The 12886-nt window shown below is 50.4% G+C and overlaps 1 protein-coding gene across 5 annotated transcripts in view; it reads right to left on the minus strand.

Moving 5' to 3' along the window:
* The window catches only part of LOC124146932 (DNA-binding protein RFX6-like), a 110846-nt gene that overhangs the window by 17573 nt on the left and 80387 nt on the right, over positions 1-12886 (minus strand). For 4 of the 5 annotated variants that reach the window (XM_048386222.1, XM_048386219.1, XM_048386221.1 and 1 more), the window contains exons 10-12: positions 12429-12478; positions 11540-11699; positions 10182-10335 (exon numbers count right to left, since the gene is read on the minus strand). In XM_048386222.1, coding sequence (XP_048242179.1) covers positions 10182-10335; positions 11540-11699; positions 12429-12478 — 364 coding nt within the window. The remainder of the gene's footprint in view (positions 1-10181; positions 10336-11539; positions 11700-12428; positions 12479-12886) is intronic. The other variant, XM_048386220.1, reaches the window with a different exon arrangement.

Raw genomic sequence — 12886 nt, forward strand, 5'->3', positions numbered from 1 at the left:
CCCTGTTCTGTCATGAATTCCCCAGAAGGTGCCCTGTTCTACCATTTATTCCCCTGAGGGTGACCTGTTCTGTCATGAATTCCCTAGAGGGTGCCCTGTTCTGTCATCAATTTCCCAGAGGGTGCCCTGTTCTGTCATGAATTCCCCAGGGGGTGACCTGTTCTGTCATCAATTTCCCAGAGGGTGACCTGTTCTGTCATGAATTCCCCAGAGGGTGACCTGTTCTGTCATGAATTCCCCAGAAGGTGCCCTGTTCTACCATTTATTCCCCAGAGAGTGACCTGTTCTGTCATCAATTTCCCAGAGGGTGCTCTGTTCTGTCATGAATTCCCCAGAGGGTGCCCTGTTCTGTCATGAATTCCCCAGAAGGTGCCCTGTTCTACCATTTATTCCCCTGAGGGTGACCTGTTCTGTCATGAATTCACTAGAGGGTGCCCTGTTCTGTCATCAATTTCCCAGAGGGTGACCTGTTCTGTCATGAATTCCCCAGGGGGTGACCTGTTCTGTCATCAATTTCCCAGAGGGTGACCTGTTCTGTCATGAATTCCCCAGAGGGTGCCCTGTTCTGTCATGAATTCCCCAGAAGGTGCCCTGTTCTACCATTTATTCCCCAGAGGGTGACCTGTTCTGTCATGAATTTCCCAGAGGGTGACCTGTTCTGTCATCAGTTCCCCAGAGGGTGACCTGTTCTGTCATGAATTCCCCAGAGGGTGCTCTGTTCTGTCATGAATTCCCCAGAGGGTGCCCTGTTCTGTCATCAATTTCCCAGAGGGTGACCTGTTCTGTCATGGATGCCCCAGAGGTGCCGTGTTCTGTCATCAATTCCCCAGAGGGTGTTCTGTTCTGTATTGCATTCCCCAGAGGTGCCCTAGCTGTTCTGTCATCAATTCCCAAGAGGGTGACCCGTTCTGTCATGAATTCCCCAGAGGGTGCTCTGTTTTGTCATCAATTCCCCAGAGGTGCCCTAGCTGTTCTGTCATCAATTCCCCAGAGGTGCCCCGTTCTATCATGAATTCCCCAGAGGTGCCCTGTTCTGTCATAGATGCCCCAGAGGTGCCCTGTTCTGTCATAGATTCCCCAGAGGTACCCTGTTCTGTCATAGAAGTTTCAGAGGTGCCGTGTTCTGTCATGGATTCCCCAGAGGTGCCCTGTTCTGTCATGGATTCCCCAGCGGGTGCCCAGTTCTGTCATGGATTCCCCAGAGGTGCCCTGTTCTGTCATAGATGCCCCAGAGGTGCCGTGTTCTGTCATGGATTCCAAAGAAGGTGCCCTGTTCTGTCATGAATTCCCAAGAGGTGCCCTGATCTGTCATGGATTCCCAAAAGGGGGATCTGTTCTGTCATAGATGCCCCAGAGGTGCCCTGTTCTGTCATCAATTCCCCAGAGGGTGCTCTGTTCTGTCATCAATTCCCAAGAGGTGTCCTGTTCTGTCATCAATTCCCCAGAGGGTGCCCTGTTCTGTCATCAATCCCCCAGAGGTGCCCTGTTCTGTCATCAATTCCCCAGAGGGTGACCCGTTCTGTCATGAATTCCCCAGAGGTGCCCTGTTCTGTCATAGATTCCCCAGAAGGTGCCGTGTTCTGTCATGGATTCCCCAGAGGTGCCCTGTTCTGTCATGAATTCCACAGAGGGTGCTCAGTTCTGTATTGCATTACCCAGAGGTGCCCTAGCTGTTCTGTCATCAATTCCCCAGAGGGTGACCCGTTCTGTCATGAATTCCCCAGAGGGTGCTCTGTTCTGTCATCAATTCCCCAGAGGGTGCTCTGTTCTGTATTGCATTCCCCAGAGGTGCCCTAGCTGTTCTGTCATCAATTCCCAAGAGGTTGTCCCGTTCTGTCATGAATTCCCCAGAGGTTGCTCTGTTCTGTCATGGATTCCCCAGAGGTACCCTGTTCTGTCATCAATTCCCCAGGGGGTGACCCGTTCTGTCATGAATTCCCCAGAGGGTGACCCGTTCTGTCATGAATTCCCCAGAGGGTGACCCGTTCTGTCATGAATTCCCCAGAGGGTGCTCTGTTATGTCATGGATTCCCCAGAGGGTGCTCTGTTCTGTCATGAATTCCCCAGAGGGTGCTCTGTTCTGTATTGCATTCCCCAGAGGTGCCCTAGCTGTTCTGTCATCAATTCCCCAGAGGGTGACCCGTTCTATCATGAATTCCCCAGAGGGTGCTCTGTTCTGTCATCAATTCCCCAGAGGTGCCCCAGCTGTTCTGTCATCAATTCCCCAGAGGTGCCCCGTTCTGTCATGAATTCCCATGAGGTGCCCTTCTCTGTCATAGATGCCCGAGAGGTGCCCTGTTCTGTCATAGATTCCCCAGAGGTGCCCTGTTCTGTCATAGAAGTCTCAGAGGTGCCGTGTTTTGTCGTGGATTCCCCAGAGGTGCCCTGTTCTGTCATGGATTCCCCAGCAGGTGCCCAGTTCTGTCATGGATTCCCCAGAGGTGCCCTGTTCTGTCATAGATGCCCCAGAGGTGCCGTGTTCTGTCATGGATTCCAAAGAAGGTGCCCTGTTCTGTCATGAATTCCCCAGAGGTGCCCTGTTCTGTCATGGATTCCCCAGTGGGGGATCTGTTCTGTAATAGATGCCCCAGAGGTGCCCTGTTCTGTCATGAATTCCCCAGAAGTGCCCATGAATTCCCCAGAGGGTGCTCTGTTCTGTCATCAATCCCCCAGAGGGTGCTCTGTTCTGTATTGCATTCCCCAGAGGTGCCCTAGCTGTTCTGTCATCAATTCCCAAGAGGGTGACCTGTTCTGTCATGAATTCCCCAGAGGGTGCTCTGTTCTGTCATGGATTCCCCAGAGGGTGCCCTGTTCTGTCATAGATGCCCCAGAGGTGCCCTGTTCTGTCATCAATTCCCCAGAGGGTGCTCTGTTCTGTATTGCATTCCCCAGAGGTGCCCCAGCTGTTCTGTCATCAATTCCCCAGAGGGTGACCCGTTCTATCATGAATTCCCCAGAGGGTGCTCTGTTCTGTCATCAATTCCCCAGAGGTGCCCTAGCTGTTCTGTCATCAATTCCCCAGAGGTGCCCCGTTCTGTCATGAATTCCCCAGAGGTGCCCTTCTCTGTCATAGATGCCCCAGAGGTGCCCTGTTCTGTCATAGATTCCCCAGAGGTGCCCTGTTCTGTCATAGAAGTCTCAGAGGTGCCGTGTTTTGTCATGGATTCCCCAGAGGTGCCCTGTTCTGTCATGGATTCCCCAGCGGGTGCCCAGTTCTGTCATGGATTCCCCAGAGGTGCCCTGTTCTGTCATAGATGCCCCAGAGGTGCCGTGTTCTGTCATGGATTCCCCAGAGGTGCCCTGTTCTGTCATGGATTCCCCAGTTGGGGATCTGTTCTGTCATAGATGCCCCAGAGGTGCCCTGTTCTGTCATCAATTCCCCAAAGGGTGCTCTGTTCTGTCATCAATTCCCCAGAGGTGCCCTGTTCTGTCATCAATTCCCCAGAGGTGCCCTGTTCTGTCATCAATTCCTCAGAGGGTGCCCTGTTCTGTCATGAATTCCCCAGAGGTGCCCAGTTCTGTCATAAGTGCCCCAGAGGTGCCCTGTTCTGTCATAAATTCCCCAGAGGTGCCCTGTTCTGTCATGGATTCCCCAGCGGGTGCCCAGTTCTGTCATGGATTCCCCAGAGGTGCCCTGTTCTGTCATAGATGCCCCAGAGGTGCCCTGCTCTGTCATGGATTCCAAAGAAGGTGCCCTGTTCTGTCATGAATTCCCCAGAGGTGCCCTGTTCTGTCATGGATTCCCCAGAGGGTGCCCTGTTCTGTCAAAGATGCCCCAAAGGTGCCGTGTTGTGTCATTGATTCCCCAGAGGTGCCCTGTTCTGTCATGGATTCCCCAGCGGGTGCCCAGTTCTGTCATGGATTCCCCAGAGGTGCCCTGTTCTGTCATAGATGCCCCAGAGGTGCCGTGTTCTGTCATGGATTCCAAAGAAGGTGCCCTGTTCTGTGATGAATTCCCCAGAGGTGCCCTGTTCTGTCATGGATTCCCCAGAGGTGCCCTGTTCTGTCATCAATTCCCCAGAAGGTGCTCTGTTCTGTCATCAATTCCCCAGAGGTGCTCTGTTCTGTCATCAATTCCCCCAGAGGTGCCCTGTTCTGTCATCAATTCCCCAGAGGGTGCCCTGTTCTGTCATCAATTCCCCAGAGGGTGCCCTGTTCTGTCATCAATTCCCCAGAGAGGCCCTGTTCTGTCATAGATGCCCCAGAGGTGCCCTGTTCTGTCATCAATTCCCCAGAGGGTGCTCTGTTATGTCATCAATTCCCCAGAGGTTCCCTGTTCTGTCATCAATTCCCCCAGAGGTGCCCTGTTCTGTCATCAATTCCCCAGAGGGTGACCCGTTCTGTCATGAATTCCCCAGAGGGTGCTCTGTTATGTCATGGATTCCCCAGAGGGTGCTCTGTTCTGTCATGAATTCCCCAGAGGGTGCTCTGTTCTGTATTGCATTCCCCAGAGGTGCCCTAGCTGTTCTGTCATCAATTCCCCAGAGGGTGACCCGTTCTATCATGAATTCCCCAGAGGGTGCTCTGTTCTGTCATCAATTCCCCAGAGGTGCCCCAGCTGTTCTGTCATCAATTCCCCAGAGGTGCCCCGTTCTGTCATGAATTCCCATGAGGTGCCCTTCTCTGTCATAGATGCCCGAGAGGTGCCCTGTTCTGTCATAGATTCCCCAGAGGTGCCCTGTTCTGTCATAGAAGTCTCAGAGGTGCCGTGTTTTGTCGTGGATTCCCCAGAGGTGCCCTGTTCTGTCATGGATTCCCCAGCGGGTGCCCAGTTCTGTCATGGATTCCCCAGAGGTGCCCTGTTCTGTCATAGATGCCCCAGAGGTGCCGTGTTCTGTCATGGATTCCAAAGAAGGTGCCCTGTTCTGTCATGAATTCCCCAGAGGTGCCCTGTTCTGTCATGGATTCCCCAGTGGGGGATCTGTTCTGTAATAGATGCCCCAGAGGTGCCCTGTTCTGTCATGAATTCCCCAGAAGTGCCCATGAATTCCCCAGAGGGTGCTCTGTTCTGTCATCAATCCCCCAGAGGGTGCTCTGTTCTGTATTGCATTCCCCAGAGGTGCCCTAGCTGTTCTGTCATCAATTCCCAAGAGGGTGACCTGTTCTGTCATGAATTCCCCAGAGGGTGCTCTGTTCTGTCATGGATTCCCCAGAGGGTGCCCTGTTCTGTCATAGATGCCCCAGAGGTGCCCTGTTCTGTCATCAATTCCCCAGAGGGTGCTCTGTTCTGTATTGCATTCCCCAGAGGTGCCCCAGCTGTTCTGTCATCAATTCCCCAGAGGGTGACCCGTTCTATCATGAATTCCCCAGAGGGTGCTCTGTTCTGTCATCAATTCCCCAGAGGTGCCCTAGCTGTTCTGTCATCAATTCCCCAGAGGTGCCCCGTTCTGTCATGAATTCCCCAGAGGTGCCCTTCTCTGTCATAGATGCCCCAGAGGTGCCCTGTTCTGTCATAGATTCCCCAGAGGTGCCCTGTTCTGTCATAGAAGTCTCAGAGGTGCCGTGTTTTGTCATGGATTCCCCAGAGGTGCCCTGTTCTGTCATGGATTCCCCAGCGGGTGCCCAGTTCTGTCATGGATTCCCCAGAGGTGCCCTGTTCTGTCATAGATGCCCCAGAGGTGCCGTGTTCTGTCATGGATTCCCCAGAGGTGCCCTGTTCTGTCATGGATTCCCCAGTTGGGGATCTGTTCTGTCATAGATGCCCCAGAGGTGCCCTGTTCTGTCATCAATTCCCCAAAGGGTGCTCTGTTCTGTCATCAATTCCCCAGAGGTGCCCTGTTCTGTCATCAATTCCCCAGAGGTGCCCTGTTCTGTCATCAATTCCTCAGAGGGTGCCCTGTTCTGTCATGAATTCCCCAGAGGTGCCCAGTTCTGTCATAAGTGCCCCAGAGGTGCCCTGTTCTGTCATAAATTCCCCAGAGGTGCCCTGTTCTGTCATGGATTCCCCAGCGGGTGCCCAGTTCTGTCATGGATTCCCCAGAGGTGCCCTGTTCTGTCATAGATGCCCCAGAGGTGCCCTGCTCTGTCATGGATTCCAAAGAAGGTGCCCTGTTCTGTCATGAATTCCCCAGAGGTGCCCTGTTCTGTCATGGATTCCCCAGAGGGTGCCCTGTTCTGTCAAAGATGCCCCAAAGGTGCCGTGTTGTGTCATTGATTCCCCAGAGGTGCCCTGTTCTGTCATTGATTCCCCAGCGGGTGCCCAGTTCTGTCATGGATTCCCCAGAGGTGCCCTGTTCTGTCATAGATGCCCCAGAGGTGCCGTGTTCTGTCATGGATTCCAAAGAAGGTGCCCTGTTCTGTGATGAATTCCCCAGAGGTGCCCTGTTCTGTCATGGATTCCCCAGAGGTGCCCTGTTCTGTCATCAATTCCCCAGAAGGTGCTCTGTTCTGTCATCAATTCCCCAGAGGTGCTCTGTTCTGTCATCAATTCCCCCAGAGGTGCCCTGTTCTGTCATCAATTCCCCAGAGGGTGCCCTGTTCTGTCATCAATTCCCCAGAGGGTGCCCTGTTCTGTCATCAATTCCCCAGAGGTGCCCTGTTCTGTCATAGATGCCCCAGAGGTGCCCTGTTCTGTCATCAATTCCCCAGAGGGTGCTCTGTTATGTCATCAATTCCCCAGAGGTTCCCTGTTCTGTCATCAATTCCCCCAGAGGTGCCCTGTTCTGTCATCAATTCCCCAGAGGGTGCCCTGTTCTGTCATCAATTCCCCAGAGGGTGCCCTGTTCTGTCATGGATTCCCCAGAGGTGCCCTGTTCTGTCATAGATGCCCAAGAGGTGCCCTGTTCTGTCATGGATTCCCTAGAGGTGCCCTGTTCTGTCATAGATTCCCCAGTGGGTGCCCTGTTCTGTCATGGATTCCAAAGAAGGTGCCACGTTCTGTCATCAATTCCCCAGAGGTGCCCTGTTCTGTCATGGATGCCCCAGAGGTGCCCTGTTCTGTCATGGATTCCACAGAGGGTGCCCTGTTCTGTCATGAATTCCCCAGAAGTGCCCTGTTCTGTCATGGATTCCCCAGTTGGGGATCTGTTCTGTCATAGATGCCCCAGAGGTGCCCTGTTCTGTCATCAATTCCCCAAAGGGTGCTCTGTTCTGTCATCAATTCCCCAGAGGTGCCCTGTTCTGTCATCAATTCCCCAGAGGTGCCCTGTTCTGTCATCAATTCCTCAGAGGGTGCCCTGTTCTGTCATGAATTCCCCAGAGGTGCCCAGTTCTGTCATAAGTGCCCCAGAGGTGCCCTGTTCTGTCATAAATTCCCCAGAGGTGCCCTGTTCTGTCATGGATTCCCCAGCGGGTGCCCAGTTCTGTCATGGATTCCCCAGAGGTGCCCTGTTCTGTCATAGATGCCCCAGAGGTGCCCTGCTCTGTCATGGATTCCAAAGAAGGTGCCCTGTTCTGTCATGAATTCCCCAGAGGTGCCCTGTTCTGTCATGGATTCCCCAGAGGGTGCCCTGTTCTGTCAAAGATGCCCCAAAGGTGCCGTGTTGTGTCATTGATTCCCCAGAGGTGCCCTGTTCTGTCATTGATTCCCCAGCGGGTGCCCAGTTCTGTCATGGATTCCCCAGAGGTGCCCTGTTCTGTCATAGATGCCCCAGAGGTGCCGTGTTCTGTCATGGATTCCAAAGAAGGTGCCCTGTTCTGTGATGAATTCCCCAGAGGTGCCCTGTTCTGTCATGGATTCCCCAGAGGTGCCCTGTTCTGTCATCAATTCCCCAGAAGGTGCTCTGTTCTGTCATCAATTCCCCAGAGGTGCTCTGTTCTGTCATCAATTCCCCCAGAGGTGCCCTGTTCTGTCATCAATTCCCCAGAGGGTGCCCTGTTCTGTCATCAATTCCCCAGAGGGTGCCCTGTTCTGTCATCAATTCCCCAGAGGTGCCCTGTTCTGTCATAGATGCCCCAGAGGTGCCCTGTTCTGTCATCAATTCCCCAGAGGGTGCTCTGTTATGTCATCAATTCCCCAGAGGTTCCCTGTTCTGTCATCAATTCCCCCAGAGGTGCCCTGTTCTGTCATCAATTCCCCAGAGGGTGCCCTGTTCTGTCATCAATTCCCCAGAGGGTGCCCTGTTCTGTCATGGATTCCCCAGAGGTGCCCTGTTCTGTCATAGATGCCCAAGAGGTGCCCTGTTCTGTCATGGATTCCCTAGAGGTGCCCTGTTCTGTCATAGATTCCCCAGTGGGTGCCCTGTTCTGTCATGGATTCCAAAGAAGGTGCCACGTTCTGTCATCAATTCCCCAGAGGTGCCCTGTTCTGTCATGGATGCCCCAGAGGTGCCCTGTTCTGTCATGGATTCCACAGAGGGTGCCCTGTTCTGTCATGAATTCCCCAGAAGTGCCCTGTTCTGTCATGAATTCCACAGAGGGTGCCCTGTTCTGTCATTGATTCCCCAGAAGTGCCCTGTTCTACCATTTATTCCCCAGAAGTGCCCTGTTCTACCATTAATTCCCCAGAAGTGCCCTGTTCTACCATTAATTCCCCTGAGGTGCCCTGTTTCTACCATTAATTCCCCTGAGGTGCTCTGTTCTGTCATGGATTCCCCAGAGGATGCCCTGTTCTGTCATGCATTCCCCAGAGGATGACGTGCTCTGTCATCAGTTCCCAGTTGGTGCCCTGTTCTGTCATGGATTCCTCAGAGGTGCCCTGTTCTACCATTAATTCCCCAGAAGTGCCCTGTTCTACCATTAATTCCCAAAAAGGGCCCTGTTCTACCATTAATTCCCCAGAAGTGCCCTGTTCTACCATTAATTCCCCTGAGGTGCCCTGTTCTACCATTAATTCCCCAGAAGTGCCCTGTTCTACCATTAATTCCTCAGAAGTGCCCTGTTCTACCATTAATTCCTCAGAAGTGCCCTTTTCTACCATTAATTCCCCTGAGGTGCCCTGTTCTACCATTAATTCCCCTGAGGTGCTCTGTTCTGTCATGGATTCCCCAGAGGATGCCCTGTTCTGTCATGGATTCCCCCAGAGTATGCCCTGTTCTGTCATGGATTCCCCAGAGGATGTCCTGTTCTGTCATGGATTCCCCAGAGGATGCCCTGTTCTGTCATGGATTCCCCAGAGGATGCCCTGTTCTGTCATGGATTCCCCAGAGGATGCCCTGTTCTGTCATGGATTCCCCAGAGGATGCCCTGTTCTGTCATGGATTCCTCAGAGGTGCCCTGTTCTACCATGGATTCCCCAGAGGTGCCCTGTTCTGTCATGGATTCCTCAGAGGTGCCCTGTTCTACCATTAATTCCTCAGAAGTGCCCTGTTCTACCATTAATTCCCCTGAAGTGCCCTGTTCTACCATTAATTCCCCTGAGGTGCCCTGTTCTACCATTAATTCCCCAGAGGTGCTCTGTTCTGTCATGGATTCCCCAGAGGATGCCCTGTTCTGTCATCAGTTCCCAGTTGGTGCCCTGTTCTGTCATGCATTCCTCAGAGGTGCCCTGTTCTACCATTAATTCCCCAGAAGTGCCCTGTTCTACAATGGATTCCCCAGAGGTGCCCTGTTCTGTCATGGATGCCCCAGAGGTGCCCTGTTCTGTCATGGATTCCCCAGAGGATGACCTGTTCTACCATTAATTCCCCAGAAGTGCCCTGTTCTACCATTAATTCCCCAGAAGTGCCCTGTTCTACCATTAATTCCCCAGAAGTGCCCTGTTCTACCATTAATTCCCATGAGGTGCCCTATTCTACCATTAATTCCCCAGAGGTGCCCTGTTCTGTCATGGATTCCCCAGAGTATGCCCTGTTCTGTCATAGATGCCCCAGTTGGTGACCTGTTCTGTCATGAATTCCCCAGAGTATGCCCTGTTCTGTCATGGATTCCCCAGAGGATGACCTGCTCTGTCATCAGTTCCCAGTTGGTGCCCTGAGTTGTCATGGATTCCCCAGAGTGGCCCTGTTCTGTCATAGATGCCCCAGAGGTGCCCTGTTCTGTCATGGATTCCCCAGAGGGTGACCTGTTCTGTCATGAATTCCCCAGAGGGTAACTTGTTCTGTCATGGATTCCCCAGGTTTCTCTAGGTTTTGATTCGGGATTGGCGTGATATGGGATTTTGCAGTACAATCGCAATTGAGTGAAAAAAATCTTTAAATATTATTTTACTTTAACGTAAATCAGATTCAGTTTGTGGACACAAAGACGAAAAAGAGAAAGAAGCACGCAGAGTGACAGTGTTTTAAACGTACAAAAATACTTACTCTCTCGATACTTACATTCAGCGTTCACTTCCGTCTCCTCACCGTCTTTCGAGTTATTAAGTGCCTGAGAACCGATACTGCTGAGATCGATGCGATCAATATCGGCTATCGATTGATTGACTAGTTGAGCGTCGTAAAGGACTGGCCGAGCCGTCTGGGGGTATTCAATTCAACATGTTAATTTTTTATATTGTCAAACATATACTCAAAGGAAAAGGAACAGTGACAACGTTATTTTTTGTTACATTGTGATTTTCATAATTCAAAAGTGACTTTCGTTTTGTACCCTCTACCCATACAAATAGCATCAAGCTAACCAGGGCTCAGAGGAATCGAACTCGGATAGTTGGCGTGATGTGCCAACGCTTGAACCACAAGGCTACGGTTATCACGTAGGCGCAGCCATCGATCACGGCTAAATGGCGCTGATAGACCAAGGGTCATATTCGTGTCCAGAATCGAACTCTTAACCAGGAGCGTATAGCGTCGATGAGTGAGTGAGTGAGTGAGTGTTTCAAATCAGTTTGAACAGTATTTGAGTTACTAAACATGTCAGCTTAAAGAGGACCCGAAGCCCGAAAGGAAGATTCCGGGGTAGAATAGGTCTTTAGCAACCCATGCTTGCCGTAAAAGGTGACTATACTTGTCGTAAAAGGCAACTAACGGGATCGGGTGGTCAGGCTCGCATGTCATCGATCCCAATTGCGTGTATTGATGCTCATGATATCAATCACTGGATTGTCTGGTCCAGACTCGATTATTTACAGACCGCCGTCATATAGCTGGAATATTGCTGAGTGCGGCGTTAAACAAAAAACCGACCAACCGACCGAAACCCGAAAGGACACAGGTCTCGAACATTTATTACATTGGTGATAACAGCTATGGTGCAGACAAACCAGTCATTATCAGATTGTTTCTTGGATTCGAACCTACGTTCATTTCATTGTGGCACCATAGATTACAGGACCCAATCTGGTCGACTCGACCTACTCCATTACCTATATAAAACATCGGGCAGCAATGGCGTATGGATATTGCAAGTCACTGTGTAAACTGCTGAACAACAGATACCTCCGCATACAGTTCGCACTGCTGAAGACAAGTAGTTCCGTGCTTAACACAGACACTAGGCATACACACTGACTTGAAAATAACAGCAAGCGGAAACAGTAACATTCAGTTCACAACAGCCGCCATTTTATGTTCTTGTATGTGATAGCCACGTGCTCGAAACTGCTTCCAATACGGCGTCCTGCTAGAGCTGAGCGAGGTCCTCATTGGACTCAGTCAAGCCGTGTGACTGGGGCGTGACATCCGTGCCTACACAAGATAATGCAGTGCGTGATGCTCCTCACCTGGGCAAGATGAAGAAATGATGTTTGTCGTTTTAACGATGAGGCGAACCTCCTTGCTACCGGGAGTTTGTTGGTGGCGAGGACTTCGGGGAGGTTTTCTAGTGAAGTTGTTACCCAATTCTCCCAGTGCTTGGCGAAATTCCTGATATCACATAGCAGCCTATAGGGAAGAACATGTCAATAAGCTGGAAACGCATTAAAACAAAAAAAGAGCACCTGACATCATCGTGCGAGCCATATACATGTATGTACGTTTTCGTTTTCTGGTAGGTCAATATCCGAATTTCTGTTCCGGTAAAAAGTCCGGTTTTGAATTTTGGATCTGTTACTATCAGACCTGTCCGGTTTTAATAGAAAAGTTATAATTCTTTGCCAAAACTATGCTGCCGTATATGCTGGCCGGTTTCAATAAGTTTGTTCTGATTTCTTACAAAACAATGGGAATTGATCCATGAAGTGATTTCATTAGTAAGACGTTGTCATAGGAGTTCAGATGATTTTCTACTGCACAGCTTAAGTTGTACGTTCCCGACTCGCAAGTATATATGCCTGTTATTATACATTCTACAATGAATGTGAAAGATACTTGATTTTGATTGGTTAATCGGAGGTATCAAATCACCATGAGCCCCCTCTGTTTGAAACAGTCGATTTGACGGCCGCATCACCGCGGAAGCTAATATTTTATAGAATAGTACTTCTTTCACAGTCATTGTCGGTAGGCATACTATACATTTATATACCGCCCTTATCCAGATACTAGTATCTGCTCATATGGAGTATATTTCGCAATCAGCGTCATTCTGGTAAACAATTTGCAACGCGAAAGACAACAAGACGACCTGTGTCCAGGTAAAAAGAAAAAAAAACACATAAAAAAGTTACTTACGTTTCGGGCATTTCTTGCATTGTAGCGGGAATCAACACTTCTGTTAAAACCTGAAATTTAAAAAACCCAAAAACATCAGTATGAAATAATACTTAGAAATGTGTAACCCAAACGAAACGGTGTTCACGAATATCTAAGGAACTTTTGCACAAAGGTTGATTGATCAGGGTTACTGACATTCAAATATTTCCAAATTTGACGCATACGATGCAATTCTTAGTTTAACTTATGTTTAACTTCATATGTTCATGTGAACAATTGCCTTGCATCTGCATGTGTTTGTGATGTATGCCCCGGTTGAACAGGTTCCACTTTAATGAGTCTTTCTAGATCACACATATTTCCCCTTTGGTAAAAACTGACATCATGGTAGCCGTTCTTAACATGTTCCTGCTTAATGTCCAGCCTGTGTACAGACATGCTGGAAGTGAGAATGGTGGAAGTTGTTGAACGCTGCA

Source organism: Haliotis rufescens, unplaced genomic scaffold, assembly GCF_023055435.1.
Source record: "Haliotis rufescens isolate VD_foot unplaced genomic scaffold, xgHalRufe1.0.p SCAF_6, whole genome shotgun sequence".
NCBI lineage: Eukaryota > Metazoa > Mollusca > Gastropoda > Lepetellida > Haliotidae > Haliotis > Haliotis rufescens.